The 15,684-nt window shown below is 42.1% G+C and overlaps 1 protein-coding gene across 1 annotated transcript; it reads right to left on the bottom strand.

Moving 5' to 3' along the window:
• Positions 1 to 4,004: 4,004 nt before the first annotated feature.
• ovol1a (ovo-like zinc finger 1a) lies at positions 4,005 to 12,876 on the bottom strand. Its single transcript, XM_034164963.1, has 5 exons — positions 12,490 to 12,876; positions 6,379 to 6,608; positions 5,137 to 5,349; positions 4,700 to 4,844; positions 4,005 to 4,611 (listed from the first exon to the last, which is right to left on the bottom strand). Exons 1-5 carry the CDS (start codon positions 12,587 to 12,589, stop codon positions 4,292 to 4,294), a joined length of 1,008 nt encoding a protein of 335 aa, XP_034020854.1. The 5' UTR covers positions 12,590 to 12,876; the 3' UTR covers positions 4,005 to 4,291.
• Between the last annotated feature and the right edge of the window lie 2,808 nt (positions 12,877 to 15,684).

The raw sequence follows: 15,684 nt of genomic DNA, 5'->3' as shown, positions 1-15,684 counted from the left end.
CAAGCCCATTTGTTTGTCTGAGACTCTCTTTGGTCATTGATGATGGACTCCTTCCCCATCTTCTCTGTTGATGTTGATCATTAAAATGTGTGGATTGATGTCTAAACACTTGATCACAGAGACTACAAGTGAGCTGTGTTGATGGTGAGGTGACTTTTTGAAAGGGGGCGTGGCCAGCAACAGCTCCTCTCCATTTAAAGGGAAAGGTGAAGAAACTGGTCCTTGAATATGGACCTTCAGGAGGGTTTTTTTTTTTTTTTTTTTTAAGCTATTAGCTTTTATTAGCTATGTTTTAAAAACATGCATTAGCTTATTGAAAAAAAAAATGTATATGACGAATGCTAAACGCAACATTAAGAGGCCCTAAATGTTTCAAACCTGTTTGTATGTTCACTCATGATGAGTCACTAATTCAAAATAAATAAATATGTTGCTTCACCAGAACTCGTCCAACGGCTGCAGTAGGTTTTATAGTTCTGAAAAGCATACACTGAGTCATGTTCAGATATAGTCTAGGTTTCAAGGATCTGTTATGTGTCAGTTATGCTTCAAGACCGTTATTTGATCGTGTCGCTTAAATCCGCCTCCGTGTATCCTCAGGCTGAAGGGAGTTTGTTGGAATCCTACAACAAGATCAGACAGAGACCAGGAATCCAACCTCACCCTCCCAAACCCAACCTCCCTCTACCCCCCAACCACCTGTTTTTGTTTTTTTGCCTTACATGCCCAAGCAGCAGCAGCACAATCTGTAGAAACCTTGACCAAAATACCGTAATAAGCAGTGTTAAAACTGGTTTTATAGGTCTTCACTAACCTGAAGACCATCTTTATCCAAGCTGTAGCTTAACTGGTAAGAAGACCCGTTCCACTACATATTGGTTCTTTTTTTTTTTTTGGACACTCTAGCTTACTTATTAGTCAGAAGTCTGCAATAAAATTTTTCTACAATATACAGATAAATGCCACTGTCCCGGTTAATGTGTGTTTTCATGTCAGGTCTAGTGCAGCAGATACCTGAAACAATCCTTCACATGGTGATAGAAGCACCAAATCCAGCACAAATACTCCTTAGATATTACTCTTTTGAAAAGGTCCTACGGGTCACAATTAAAAAGTGCTCCAATCACATTGAAGACTAGACCACATTATGTGTCTGATCACAAAGATTCCAAAAAAATGTTCTGGAGTTATGGGGTAAAAACATTAAAAATGGCAACCAAGGTCATTTTCAGTTTGTACAGCAGTCAAAAGTTAAAGTTGCTCCAATTAAATTATTGGTTGAACTAATAGGATTAATAAATGGAATAGTTTTGACTGTGTTGAGTGTTTGCATTCCAAAGTAAATGTCAATGTCGACGTCCATTGGATTCTATGATATGTGACATATGTTGCCCTGTAAAGTGATAACTAAACATGACCCATGATGCAAACTTTTTAAAACCCGATTAATTCAACCAATAATTTGCATCACTTTTTACAAAAATGTGGAGCAATGTAACTTTTGACTCCTGTACAAACTGAAATTGACCTTTGTCACCATTCTTGCTGTTTTTACCCCATAACTCCAGAACATTCAGTCATAGATAGTCCAAACTATACCTTTTTGGACTATTTATGATCAGACAAACAATGTATTATACTTTTCTATATGATTGGAGCATTTCTAAATTTTGACCTCTGTGTGGCTGCCACATTGGATTTTCAAGTGGCCGCAGCACTTTATTTTTTTTTCTCAAACACTGATTCATGAAGAACATTCATGCCAAATCTGATGCTTGTATCAGCAAGTGAACAGTTCTGGCCAAAACTCATACTTATCTGCTCCACTAGTCTGGTAGAACACGCTGAGGCCGTGCGTTGCACACTACATAAACATCTTTGGCAACCACGCAGACCAACCACCAGTCCAACAGTCTGCAACCAGGTGATATGTGGATGTGTCCTTGGCTTGGTCCAGGTCCAGTTTCTGGAGCCTTAAGCACAGAGGCATTTGCTTGCTGGATCCTGTTCTTGAAATTTAAGCTAACATACTTTTGGTTGGTTCTGTCTGCTTTAAAGCAGTGATAATTGTTACCAGTGACAACTGACTAGATGTTTTCTAGAATGTCTTATTACCTCTGCTAACCAACAGAGAATAAGTAGTTAAGTCCTACACTCAACAAAAATATAAACACAACACTTTTGGTTTTGCTCCCATTTTGTATGAGATGAACTCAAAGATCTAAAACTTTTTCCACATACACAATATCACCATTTCCCTCAAATATTGTTCACAAACCAGTCTAAATCTGTGATAGTGAGCACTTCTCCTTTGCTGAGATAATCCATCCCACCTCACAGGTGTGCCATATCAAGATGCTCATTAGACACCATGATTAGTGCACACGTGTGCCTTAGACTGCCCACAATAAAAGCAAACCGATTGTTTCAGCAGTTGTCCAAGTGGCTGCTCTCAGACGATCTTGGAGGTGAACATGCTGGATGTGGAGGTCCTGGGCTGGTGTGGTTACACGTGGTCTGCGGTTGTGAGGCTGGTTGGATGTACTGCCAAATTCTCTGAATTGCCTTTGGAGACGGCTTATGGTAGAGAAATTGTTGGGAAGGTGTCGTAACACGGACCCACAACAGGGGGCGCAAGTGAACGGACAATGGATAAGAAAAGGAGTAACAATTTAATGTTGCAAAAGTACACAACGGAATACAAACAGAAATAACAGGTGCCAATTGTATACAAGAGGACAGTGGGCAGGCTCGAAGATAGGAGACCTCTGATGAACGAGGAGCCGGGGCCCACACCGCTTCCACCACCAACGGCCTGAAGAACACCGGAGCCGCCAAGTCCTGAATCCCCAGGTGGTCTCTGTCCTCCGTTGTCGGCCGTGGTACTGCTGGCAAAGAAGAAACAGAAGGAGGTGAGTGTGAGTCCTCACACCCAGCAACCTTTACACTCAAAGTCTCTGGGAGGGAAAACCTCCACCTCCAGATACGTTTCTCTCGTGCAGCTCCTGTTGGTCCCTCTTCTGGATCACCACAGGAATGCGGCTGCACACAGAACAAAGTTTAGACAATCGATAAGTCAGCAGAGAAATTACCTTTGTGGTAGATGTTTTCTCGGCGAGGAGGTGGAGTTGTGATCCGCTTCTTGTAAGGAGGTTAATGAGAGACAGCTGGTGAGGTTGACAGGTGACAGCTGTCACTTCCAATAGCTCTGGCGCCCTCTCATGCTTGAAGCCCGCACTCCAAGCAGGGCGCCGACTGGTGGTGGTGGGCCAGCAGTACCTCCTCTTCAGCGGCCCACATAACAGAAATGAACATTCAATACACGAGCAACAGCTCTGGTTGACATTCCTGCCGTCAGCATGCCAATTGCACGCTCCCTCAAATCTTGCGACATCTGTGGCATTGTGCTGTGTGATAAAATTGCACCTTTCAGAGTGGCCTTTTATTGTGGGCAGTCTAAGGCACACCTGTGCACTAATCATGGTGTCTAATCAGCATCTTGATATGGCACACCTGTGAGGTGGGATGGATTATCTCAGCAAAGGAGAAGTGCTCACTATCACAGATTTAGACTGGATTGTGAACAATATTTGAGGGAAATGGTGATATTGTGTATGTGGAAAAAGTTTTAGATCTTTGAGTTCATCTCATACAAAATGGGAGCAAAACCAAAAGTGTTGCGTTTATATTTTTGTTGAGTGTATATAGGCCCCGGGGCACCAGTCTGAACAGGTTGCTTCCCCAGGTACCCATTTATATCTGATTGGATTGAGACAATCCAAAGTGTCTTGTACAAGGAGACAAACAGGCAGCATAAGCGGGATTCAAACCCAGGTCATAACGTCACCTTCTTATCCCTTTAAGAACTGACATAACATGAATTTCTCCTCTGTGAGATAAATAAATTTTTATCTTATCTCTTATCCACTGAGCTACCTGCTCTACGGTGACATCATAAAGCTCTGATGGACATCAAAGCACAAATTCCATCCAAAACTGCAGCCTGGTGAAATATATTACTCCCTTTAATGAATAAAGTACCTTTTTTTGTAGAAAACCTGTCTGTACACACAAGCCCACAGGTAGTATTCACATGCAGTAAAATAACACACAGGAAGAATGAGCACATGTGCATGTCACAATCCCACGGGAATATTTACAGTATTTATATATTATTCAAAGGCTGTTTTCTTTAATATGAGTCTTTATATACAACAGAAACAAATATTCAGATGTGTGTGTCTGTGTGTATAATCCATGAAGCACCATCAGTTCGACCATCGTTCCTTCTCTACTGATGTGTTGACTCTGTGATCTCGTCGCTTTCTGCGCCTTGCGGAGATGCGGGCGTAGACCCTCTTCCTCCTCCTCCTCTCCTTACAGCCTTCCCCTTCAGGAAGGGGCTGTCGGGGTGACGGGAGTGCAGATGAAGCAGCAGCTCCTCCTGCGTGCCGGCCGTGTGGCCGCACTCCTCGCACACATACAGCTTGTTGCGCCGCTCTTTGTAGGCGTACTTCAGGGTGACGCTGTGGATCTTCTTCATGTGGGACTCCAGGGAGCAGCGCTGCGTGAAGGCCTTCTCGCACAGGTTGCACTTGTAGGGACGCACACCTGCAGGACGCCGATAGACCTCGTCAGATTTCTAACATCTTTGTGTGTGTGTGTGTGTGTTTGCTTGCGCACGTGGAGAGGCGGTTACCTGTGTGCGTGCGCACGTGTCTCTTGAGGTCAAAGGTGTCGTTGAACCCTTTGCCGCAGAAGCTGCACAGGTGTCTCTTGGTGTCGTTGTGACACTTGGCGTGTCGGTTTAACATGCGCTGGTACTGGAACGTTTTCTGGCAAATCTACAAGACAACCAGAGCAAATAAGGTTATGGCATTTTGAGCGTATGGCGAGCTTCCCTGAGCGTGATCCAGCGTGCACGTGCCTCAACCTTGGGGTCGCCAGTAACTGACCGAAAAAGTAAAAGTCCCACATTTCACCTGACTACGGCAAATATGTGGCTACTTTCTGGAAGTGGAGACACACCGGTTGTCTGCCTTAGTGGTTGCCACCCAGTGTGGTGGACACGGTGACGCTCCCTGATCTACATTTCCCGTGATTCTGTCATTATAGATAACGTCGGACCAGACTTACCTGGCACATAAATGCCCCTGTTGTGCCTGTTGATGAATTTTGACTTTGAACCGGTGATTTGGGTGCCGTGGAAACCATTGCCACGGGGCTGGGGCTTGGTGTCAAGACAACTGTGGAGACAATGGCGTGTGGCGTGAAACCCGGCTGAATTGGAAAGGGAGGAAGGGTGAGCGGAAGAGCAGCGGGATCAGGAGGTAACTCTCCTGTAGTTACCTGTGGTATAGAGAGTAGAACAAATAGTTACTGCCGTGCAAACTGATTTATTTATTGACAGTCATATCGCCGCCGGACATGCTTGATAGATTTTTCAGTTGTGCAACTTTTTCCATGTTGTCACACAAAACAAATGGTGTCCAACCTGCTGCTATTAAACGGTAACTACAGAAAAACAGACTGCATCTTATTGACAGTATTCACGACGCAGATATTAGTGATTGTCAACCTGCAGGTCAACTTCATGGACAAAATGTTAACTTGCTGCCTGATATAACCCGCTGACTGGCGGGTGCCGTTGTAATGAGACGTTCATTGTTATGTACTTCAACCTGTTAGCGGTCACAACCGTACGGCTGATCGATGTCGGTACCATTGACAGGAAGGACAGGTTTACTGATCTCAACTTAAACACTGAGTGAGGAATCGGAGTGTCTGGATTTGCAATCTTACTGAATCAAGACTATCATCCAGGCTTTTAATGACTTCCTGGATCCGGGCATCTGTATACGGTGAAAGTGACGAACTTGCTGAGGCGTACACTTAGCACAGTAGTGACACTCGCGTCTTTGGATCCTTGGCTTTTGAGGCCGAGAGGCACCTGTGAAGAGCTGATGGAGTCTTGAGGTCGCTGGACCGAGGTGTTTAGTCTGCGCGGAAGAACTAAGGTCCAAGACTTGGGGTGACCTCACTGGATGCCTTTGGCACTATGTCTCTTTGGAGGATCATTTGGAATGACTTTGTGTCAGACTCAGATAAGGAGAATCACTTACGTAGTGACCGAACGTCATCTTGTGAAAAGTTGAAGCTCCGTTTTATGAAATTGTTCATGTTTACACATCTTTTATTAGGACATTATTGGAACTCGAGGTCATTCTCCTTCTCAAATCTGCACTTTGAGAGATCAATGATTTCTTCTAACTGCTCAGCTACGGTTCCTCTTTTTGACATGTCAAGATCATCAATGTCATATCTGCAAAAACTAAGTGAACTGTACATCAGAAATACAGCCGCTGCACGTTTCTTCACCTTGATTTTTGATCTTATGTAAGTGGAGTCGCTCTGCGACCTCTTCCTGACCTCTGACCTCTCCTCTGGTGAGTTAGGCGGGTTCTGGGGTTGGCCCAGCGCTGTGCTGGACGGCAGCTCGGCGTGGGTGCTTATGTCAGCGTCCGAGTGCTTCGTTAGGCAGAGTGGCATCGTCTCGGCGGGACTGGCTTCATCCTCCATCATCAGCACAGACGGAGGGAAGATGGAGACTGGAGGGACAGGAAGGAAGGGGTGGTGTCATAAAAAATACTTTTTTATATAAGCACATAATTTGGTCAGAGCCTCTATAGATGGAAACCTCAATCAAGTATGAAGAATTTTTAAAAGTAATTTTTTAATAAATCTTCTGGGTCGACCGATTATCAATGCTGATATTCGGCCGAATATCAGCATTGATAATCGGTCGACCCAGAATCATAACAATAATCATTAATTGCAACCTTGAAAGCCTTTTAAAAGGAATCAAAAAGTGTGCAGAGAGAGGAGAGGAGGAGTTCAGAGGGAGATTATTTGTGATTGAGACTTTCACAACAAACAGCCGGCGCCTGCCGTCATTCGCAGCTCGACGTTTACAGTCAATTTAATTGGCAAACATCCCGAGCTAAATGTGTGTGTTTGGGTGTGTACATGTCTTCAATTGTTTTCTGCTTTTTATTTTGCAGGCACGCACATGCCCGCACACATACATCCACGACAGACGGACCTGTCCGACCAGACCGTCTTGCAGCACCAGATCTGTGCCTTCATCAAACAATCCACCTCCGCAGGGGTGGATCCAGTAGCAGGTTGCGGTAACCCCGGAGCCGGGCGTGGCTCACGTCGGCACGGGCAACGAATCGGTCGACCGCGGCAGATAAGTCAAATGCATGCAAATGAAGCTCTGCAGTGAGCTCATAAAGAAAACGCAGAAACATGCATAGGGAACAAAAGCAGAGCTAACGGGATGCCGAGAGAACAAAATGCCCCAAAATAAGAACCAAACACTCATTTTTAAGTTATTCAGAGGAACAGATGATTCATAAACGTGAGCATTTGCTTGTCTTCTGATTTAAAGTGTTTTTAAAAGTACTACAATGTGAGTATTGTTTAAAAATTTGACATTTGTTGTGTAGAACAGTCCTTGCAAATTTCAGACATGGAGCATGAACAACTGTAAAGCAATTATTTGTGGAAGTTTACAATTAAAAAGTTTACAAGTTTACATATTAAAATTTAAGCAGCACTCATTTATCAGCACTACGACCCCCCCCCCCCCCTTTTTTTTAAGCTTTTGCAAGCCAAAAGATTTTGCACCCTAGTTGTTTGGTAGAATGGTTTTATTTAGGTAAAGTATGAAGCAAATCCAAGATGGTCCATTTGGAACATTTTGTAAATATTTGTTGATCTGGCAAAGAATTACTCTAATGACATTTTCTGTTTCACTGCTGTAGACATTTAAAACAAATCAGAAAGTAGAGGCAGCTGTTGCGTCATACAGCTGGTAAAATTTGCATATAGGCAGCTGTGTAATAAGAACAGATGAGAGAAATGGCACACTTTTTCTCCAAATAAGAGGTAGAAAAATTAACAAAATGTCAAGAAAAATTCATATTTTATGTTTTGTGGAGGTGGTGCAAAGCTATAGCAGCGGGGGGGTTAGGGTTTTTTGTAAAATGTGCATGTTTTCAGTATTCCGGCCATATTTGTTTTGGTTGTTGGGGTTTCCTCATGATGTCATTGGGAATTTCTCCTGAAATTTCCTTACTCCTCACACAGGGAACAGCTGAGGCTGTATTTGAATACCATAAACAAACCATGTTCATTTAAATCAAAATCCTGTTTATTGTTGGTCACATGGTGTTGGGCATCAAGGCATTAATAGAAAATATAAACATTGTGGGAGCATTTTTGCCGCGTGTGTGTCACTTGTCTTAATGGTTTCTGTGGTGGACATTCATTCACCTTGTTTGTCCAACAATGATGCGTGCGTGTTGTTCGAGGAGCTCTTTTAATATTTTGTCCCTGTGTTCCTTTTAATGCGTTCAGCTGGGAGTTAGAGTCAACAATCGGTAGATCACTTTATCAAACATAGGCGATGACTGTGTGTATTTGCTAAAGGCGGAGTGAGCAGGCGCTCTGCCGGGTCCGTTACATTTCCTCCATCCAATAAACATTAACTCCACAGGAACCTCGAGACAGATGGTGTGCAAACTCACTCACACACACATAGTGGAAATTAATTCAAAATGGGGAGAAAAAAAATCCTCATTACAACTACAAAAAATCTATATATTGAAAGCCAAGTGGCCTGTGTGTGCATGCGTGCAGAACTTGGATCACGGACAAACTGGGGAGAGCTGAGGTTTGTCGTTTGGTCTGCTTATGTATTTTGGGTCAAGGATGAATGCCACCAAAACGGAACGTTGATAGGAAAAATATTTCTGGAGAAATTACAGATATTTGCTAACAATCGTGAACAATGGACGTTGATAATTACATTCTGGACTCGCGTCATTCAAAATCATTTTAGAAACCTTGCGTAATTTATTACCACCTTTCAAAAATGTCAGCTACCTTTTTTTTATAAAAACTACCCAATCAGTTGCCCGTGGATCCCCACGGGCAACATGTTATTGTTATTTTAAAATGGGAATCAGACAGAGTGAGATGAAACATTTACATAATAATGCTCAACAGGGCAGCAACCAGTGAGAATTTTTCAGTCAGGAATATTTAATCATTTACTCAACAAACTATTTAAAACAAACATATCAGTTGCTGTTATAAGAGTCCAAAATAACTTGAACTGAGCAAATGACTTTTTGTCAAAGAACAGTTCAAGCCCAAAAGATATGAAATAAATGCAAGAACGTCGGTATATCTCATCTTCTCTGGGTAATATGTGGCATTTAAAAAATAAAATAACTTTTCCCAAGACCTCCAGTGCTTACTTCATCAGAAGGTCCAGTTTACACCCAGATTTCTCATTTTACAATTGCTGGAGATGTTTCAACAATTTAAGATGTTTAAATGATTTAAAATCCTGTTTAGTCTTGCTGATATGCACTTTACACCAGTGATTCATTGGTGTGGTACACTTTACATCATAGATAATCTGTTTCTACATGATTTTAATCAGATTAAACCTACTTTAAACCACTGACTGTACTACCGGTTGAGACGCGTTTACACCAATTAAAAATTCATTAGTATCAGGATTAAACTGATTTAAGTCCTGTTTATTCTTGCTTTGATTAACTTTAAACCTGTGAGTTATTGCTGAGGTACAGTTTAAAAACTTTACCCTCACTGGTTTAATCTATTTTAAACCACTGTACTCTTAGTTTATAATTTTAAGTTTTAAGTAGATTTAAGTTTTGTTTCAGTTTGCTAAGATGCACTTTAAACTAGTGATTCATCTGCGTGGTTTAAAACCGTTTAAAACCAGATTATCCCCGATTTCACCTGATGAATTTGTGCTCCCATCACGAAAAGCAGCGGTATCATGAACCATACATTAATTTACTTTTTGTGATGCCATCATGAAATGGCGTGAGATTGGGTTGGAACGATTACTATGGTAGCCCCCATCCCCAAAAGAAAATCACATAACTTCAAAGCTTTAGAGCTACAAAGTGAATTATATAGACACATGTTTTGAGGCAGTGATTTCATGTGATGCTGTTAAAAAAAAATGATGGAAGAGTTTCACAATCAGCTGCACTGTAATCACACTGGGAAGTTTTAATGCTAAAGAACACCAGAATGTCCACTGTTATTACCGCCACCAACCTGCAGAGGAGTGATTACAGCTTTGTGATGTCATAATGTGTAAGAACGGGAAACTTTAAAGTCCACATTGCTGTGAAGATTTAGGAAATTCTTTGCTGATCATATAAAGGAACATGTGCACAGCTTTGAAAAGAAAAATCTTTCCTAAAATGTTCATTGTTTACTTTTTTTATGAAACCACTTGAATAACTAGATTGCTTCCATTTTTTAGTCATAACATAAATGTAATGCATTTGACTGTGTAATAGTTTTGGTTTTGTTGTTGTTTTTTTACAGCAGCAAGTTAATGCACCAACTTGGAACCATTTCCATTGCACTTAATCTCTTTTTTTTGTGACTTCTGATAATATATATTATAACATGTTGCTTACACAGAAGATTTGAGCCTCAATTGGAGCATTTTCTTCAAACAATATTTTATTTTACATATGAAAGCACTTTAATTGTCGCTGGATATAACTTTAGGCATTTTTTGTAAATGTTCCAATGATGCAACATTGGTTCATTTATTCTTGAATATATTTTAAAATTCTGAATTTAAAATTCAGCAGTGCCATTAAAGTTTAAAAAAGTGGCTTTTTGAATGCAGGTTTGAGCAAACAAACTTTTTTGCCTCTTCTGGGCTTGTGAGAAATAAATGTGTAAAGTATGAATTAATTGTATTGTATTTCTCTGTTAAAACGCACAAAGTTCCTGTGTGAATGTTAGAGGAGGGTTAAGTCGGTGCAAAAAAAAAAAAAGACTTAAGAGCCTGTGTGTCAGTAATTATAAACTCTGTCAGGCAGGTACATCAAGTAACGGCACATACCACTCAGACCGTTGTAGGTGCGCAGCCTTGATTGTGCGTAATTACGCACTGCCGCACTTTTGTTGAGCTGTCCTACTTTTTTTATGGGTTTTTTTTTTGTTGTTTTTTTTTACACAATTTGGCACGTTCGGGGAGACGTTTTTCTTGATTTTTCTCCACCACGAAGCGATCTATGATGATCTGTGAGTGGAATTCAAACTTAAAGCACAGTTTGTATTTACTTTTTAAGATCATTTGCTCCCGACTGCTTGTTTTTTTTATTTTTTTTTCCCACCCTGTGCGTAAAAGTATCCACGCGTCCTTTCACACCTGAAAGTGGAGCCCTGACGGTTCCGGGTCCAAACAGAGGATGTAAAAGTAAATGATTAAAAGTTAGCGGTGATGAGGAGCAGCGGGGGAGGGGTGGCTCGGGGAGGGGGGGGGGGGGTGTAGTCCGTTAGTTGTTATCTGATAGCAGCGGGGTCTCAACTATCAACTCCGCCGGTGGCAACAATGGGGTCTGTTCTCCAAGGAGGGGCGACGTGTCATTTAAATGCAAAAACAAAAAAACAAGGGACTCAAATCTGACAGTTAACAGAACCAAACCTCTGAACTCATCTTTGTATTTAAATCAACACAGTAACTGTTCCCAACATGCAACAACTTGAAGTACTTTTACTTTTCAGCATGAAACGTTTTTTTTACTCAGTCTGAAATTACAATGTTGTTGTTTTTTCATGAGAAAAGTTTAAAATGTTGTTGTTTAATTCCACTGCAAGTCAAAGTAGAATTTAACAATTTGACAAAATAAATGTTCGAATTACTTGTTTCTTTGAATAAATAAATGCAAATGAGTTACAAAGATTAATGATTCACTCCTCTAAAAATCAAGTGCAGAATTAATTTTGAATCTGAGCACCAAATCTTCCCACTTTTGTTTCCTTTCTGCATGACGTGTGTGTGTGTGTGTGTGTGTGTGTGTGTGTGTGTGTGTGTGTGTGTGTGTGTGTGTGTGTGTGTGTGTGTGTGTGTGTGTGTGTGTTTGATATATAACAGTGTATATCCGAGATATCAAGTTTGCGCAAAGCTGCACAAGGAAAGAAAGCTGCAATCAGGGGTTGAAGGTCGATATGAGAAAAATAAACCTGCCTTCAGAGAGAGAGAGAGAGAGAGAGAGAGAGAGAGATGGTGAAGAGTTCTTTAAGTGAGCTTTTCTTGTTTTTAAACTCTGTTCAAATCGACTCAACTGATTTTTTTTGTTTGTTTGTTTGTTTCCAAACTCCGACGGGGGGACTTTGTCTATTCTCAGCCGGCTGCCTTTCCGTTATTCTGTGGCCCCTGACTGCAGCGGCCCCGTTACACCGAAGACCACGAACCTTCCGACACTCCCGACGGAGCCAAAAAAAAAAAAAAAAAAAACCCGCCTCCAATCCGTTTAACTCGTGCGTAAAAAGGGCGCGTGGGTAACCTCCGCGCGGCGTTTGGCGCGTTTTAAACCGACAGAGAGACAAAAAACGGCTCATTGAACTCACCTGGGATGTAGACGTCCCCTCGCTCATGGTCAGGGAGTTCGCTCCAGTTCCGCTTTCCCGGAGAAACACTCGCCTTCTTCACCAGAAAGGCCCGCGGCATGATTTAGGGGGAAAAACCCCCGACTTGTGCACGTTTAAAAAGAGGGAATGTGTGAGGTGTAAAAACAGCCCGGCTCGGTCCTCTGCTTCCTCCTCGCAGTTTTAATCTCCTTCTTTAATTTCCTCCATAAAGGTGGGTTTCTTCTCCAAAAGGGGGCAGAGGTGCGTCGTCGGGACACAGGTGAGTCCGCTCAGGTGGGCAGCGGCCGGACGGCTTCGCCCGGGGACACCACGCTGGAGCTGAAATAACGGGCTGGAGGAGGACTGAGCTACCGGATAGTGATCAGTCGACAGAGGCAGGTCCAAAAGCGGCTCAGGTACTCATTTTAAAAAAGCAGGAAACGGACGGCACCGCGCATGCGCCGCAGAAATAACGGTGACAAACAGCAGCCTGGGCCAGGCCTCCTTACCTGCTGAACCGGTTCACCCCCCCCTGCCCGAGTCTGAGCCCTCTTTCAATCTCCACCTCTTCTCCATTCCGCTTTAAGGTGTGGAAAACGGTAAAAAAAAAAAAAAAAAAAATAAGTAGAAGAACGAGTGAAAACCTGCGCAGAGGACAGATAAAGAAAAACAAAAACCCCTTCATAAGTGCGCAGTTTGTCTGTGGAGCTGAAGGATCAAAGCAATCCGGACTATTTCATGGTAAAAGAAAACCAGCCTGGAACAGAAAGCAGTGTGAAACCACTTCAAATTCATAGTTCAAGTTCAAAGTTAAAACATCAGAAGGTCAAAAGGTGATAAGACCTCCAGCATGAGTCACATATATGAATTTAGAATGTACAATCAGTGTGATGTGATCTTAATTTTGCCCTTAAAAAAAAAAAAAAAATCCTATGTCAGTGTTGGAGTAGGGGAGAACGGGCAGGATGGTACCACATTTGACATGTGCATTCTGACACGCTCGACGACCACGTTTGGTGCACTTACTAAAAGTTTACATACCCCAGCAGAATTTTACATTTTTTGATTATTTTTCAGAGAATATGAATACCACAAAACTTTTTTTTTTTAATTCATGGTTTGTGCAGCCCAGTCTCACGTTTTTTTTTTTTCATCCTCCCATCACAAAATGATTACAATTTTTGTGATGTTTTTTTTTTTTTTAACTCACTATTACCCAACCCTAACCTTAACTGCCCCCGACCCCACCACTGCACTTTTAATTACGTGCAGCCATCACGGATGAATTAGAATGAATTTGTGCTGCTGTGACGAAAATTGTGCACTTTTCACAACAATATGACAAACTAATAGATTAATGTATATTTCGTGCTGCTGAATCACAACAATCTGTGAGACTGGGTTGGTTTGTGGTTGGGTGAAACCATTTAATGTCAAATGTGTTTACTCTTTTTTTAAATCATAATGACAACAGAAACTAACCAAATGACCAATTTGAATTCAATTTATTTACTTTATATAGCGCCAAATCACATCAAAGCTGCCACAAGGTGCTTCACACAAGTACAGTCAAACTTTACCAACCCCTAGAGTAAGAACGCAGGCGACGATGGTAAGAAAAAAAAAAAACTCCCTCTGATGATTTGAGGAAGAAACATCAAGCAGACCAGACTCAGAGGGGTGACCCACTGCTTGGGCCATGCTACCCTGAACACAAGAGGGCTAATGGTGCACTTGAAACAAGAAGTCCTCAACGGCGGATCAGGCGGAGGAGGTGATGGCTTGTAATCCAGCGGGTGTGACGGCAGATGAAGGTTGCAGCAGGTCCTCAGACCCTGATTGTCTGGGATTTCTCAGGCTGAGAATCTGTCAAAGTCTGTGTGCTTGTTGGCGTGCAAAGACCTTCCACTTTACAGGAACCCACGCAGAGGTGAATTTCCTCACCACTGAAGGATTGACACACACACACACACACACTGTCTTATATAGGTGATTTTTTTTTTTTTTAATAGGTTGAACATATATTTCATCAATACGTAAAAACGTCCTGATACATTTTCTTCTCCTGTTTCAGCTATAAGTCCTGATTACTGCAGATTTATTGGTCACATTCGCAGTTTAAATACTGAACATCACTGTGATGTTACACGTAGTTTCTCTGGGTGATTATTTTCAGGTAAAATCAGTGTTGAATGGATCATTGTTTTGTCCGTCCTTACACTCCCTGCTGGGTGTGTTTTCAAGCCCCTCCTGCCCCTCCACTGTTCTCTTGTCTCGTAATTGCCCGTTTGTCACTTTCGGGGACATTGCCCTGATTCACCTGATTCCCCGTAGACACACCGTGAGCTTTACTGAAACTACACACCATTAACCGCACAAGAAGAACTCAAGAACGGACTGGAAACAGATTGATGTCTTTGTAAATGTGTGAACTTTGAAACTCCACAAGTCAGGATCCTCCTGGTTCATGGTACCACAAGCAACTGGTACATTGTGTTATACAAACAATTTAACACCCAGGAATGAACTTTTACTCCTAACATCCATCCAACAGAACCTCTAGATCAAAATTAAGGAACAGATAAAAAAAAAAAGCTGGAGGCATCGGATGGAAATGTGAGACTTTTTTTTTTTTAGCAACCAGTGACGTAAAACAAAGCTCAGCCTTTGTCCAGATGTGTAACTGTAAACGTTTAGAGTCTCTAGAGGAATAGTGTAGATTCCATCCAACCGGTGAAACAATGGACCAAACGTACAGCAGTCCTGAAGGGGTCATGGGCGGTTTTCCATTTAATCCACTAGATTTTTGCAGACTTGGGCTCAATCCCAATGCTCTCCCTTTGCCCTTAATGAAGGGAAAGGGCAATGGGAGAGCATTGGGATTGGGTTTGGGCTTCGGAGCAGATCTATAACCAGGTGCTTGTGGATATCTTGCTGGAAATGTTCCACAAATCTAGTGTGTTGGATCCCTTGTTATACAGGTGTTCTGGACTCTATAGAACCATTGAGAGAGGCAGGTCTGCATTCTCAGCACAAAGTCAAACATACCTTCATTTTCGGCATTTCACGATGGCTTTGCCTTGCCAGAACACTGCTTGTGATTTTCACGGACAAACTCTGGGTGGAGAGTATCTATTAAGGATGCCACATGATCTAATCTATGTAGTTCTGATTTGGACAACAAAGGTTTTCAGT

This window comes from Thalassophryne amazonica, chromosome 23 (genome assembly GCF_902500255.1).
Source record: "Thalassophryne amazonica chromosome 23, fThaAma1.1, whole genome shotgun sequence".
Lineage (NCBI taxonomy): Eukaryota > Metazoa > Chordata > Actinopteri > Batrachoidiformes > Batrachoididae > Thalassophryne > Thalassophryne amazonica.
This window is presented reverse-complemented; position numbering and strand designations above follow the sequence as displayed.

Excerpts from the sequence above, each read along its gene's own strand:
- ovol1a (XM_034164963.1), bottom strand. The coding sequence starts at position 12,589 with ATGCCGCGGGCCTTTCTGGTGAAGAAGGCGAGTGTTTCTCCGGGAAAG. Across the intron at positions 6,609-12,489 it reads AGGGGACGTCTACATCCCAG|TCTCCATCTTCCCTCCGTCT; the intron begins GTGAGTTCAATG and ends CTGTCCCTCCAG. Across the intron at positions 4,612-4,699 it reads ACACGTGCGCACGCACACAG|GTGTGCGTCCCTACAAGTGC; the intron begins GTAACCGCCTCT and ends GGCGTCCTGCAG.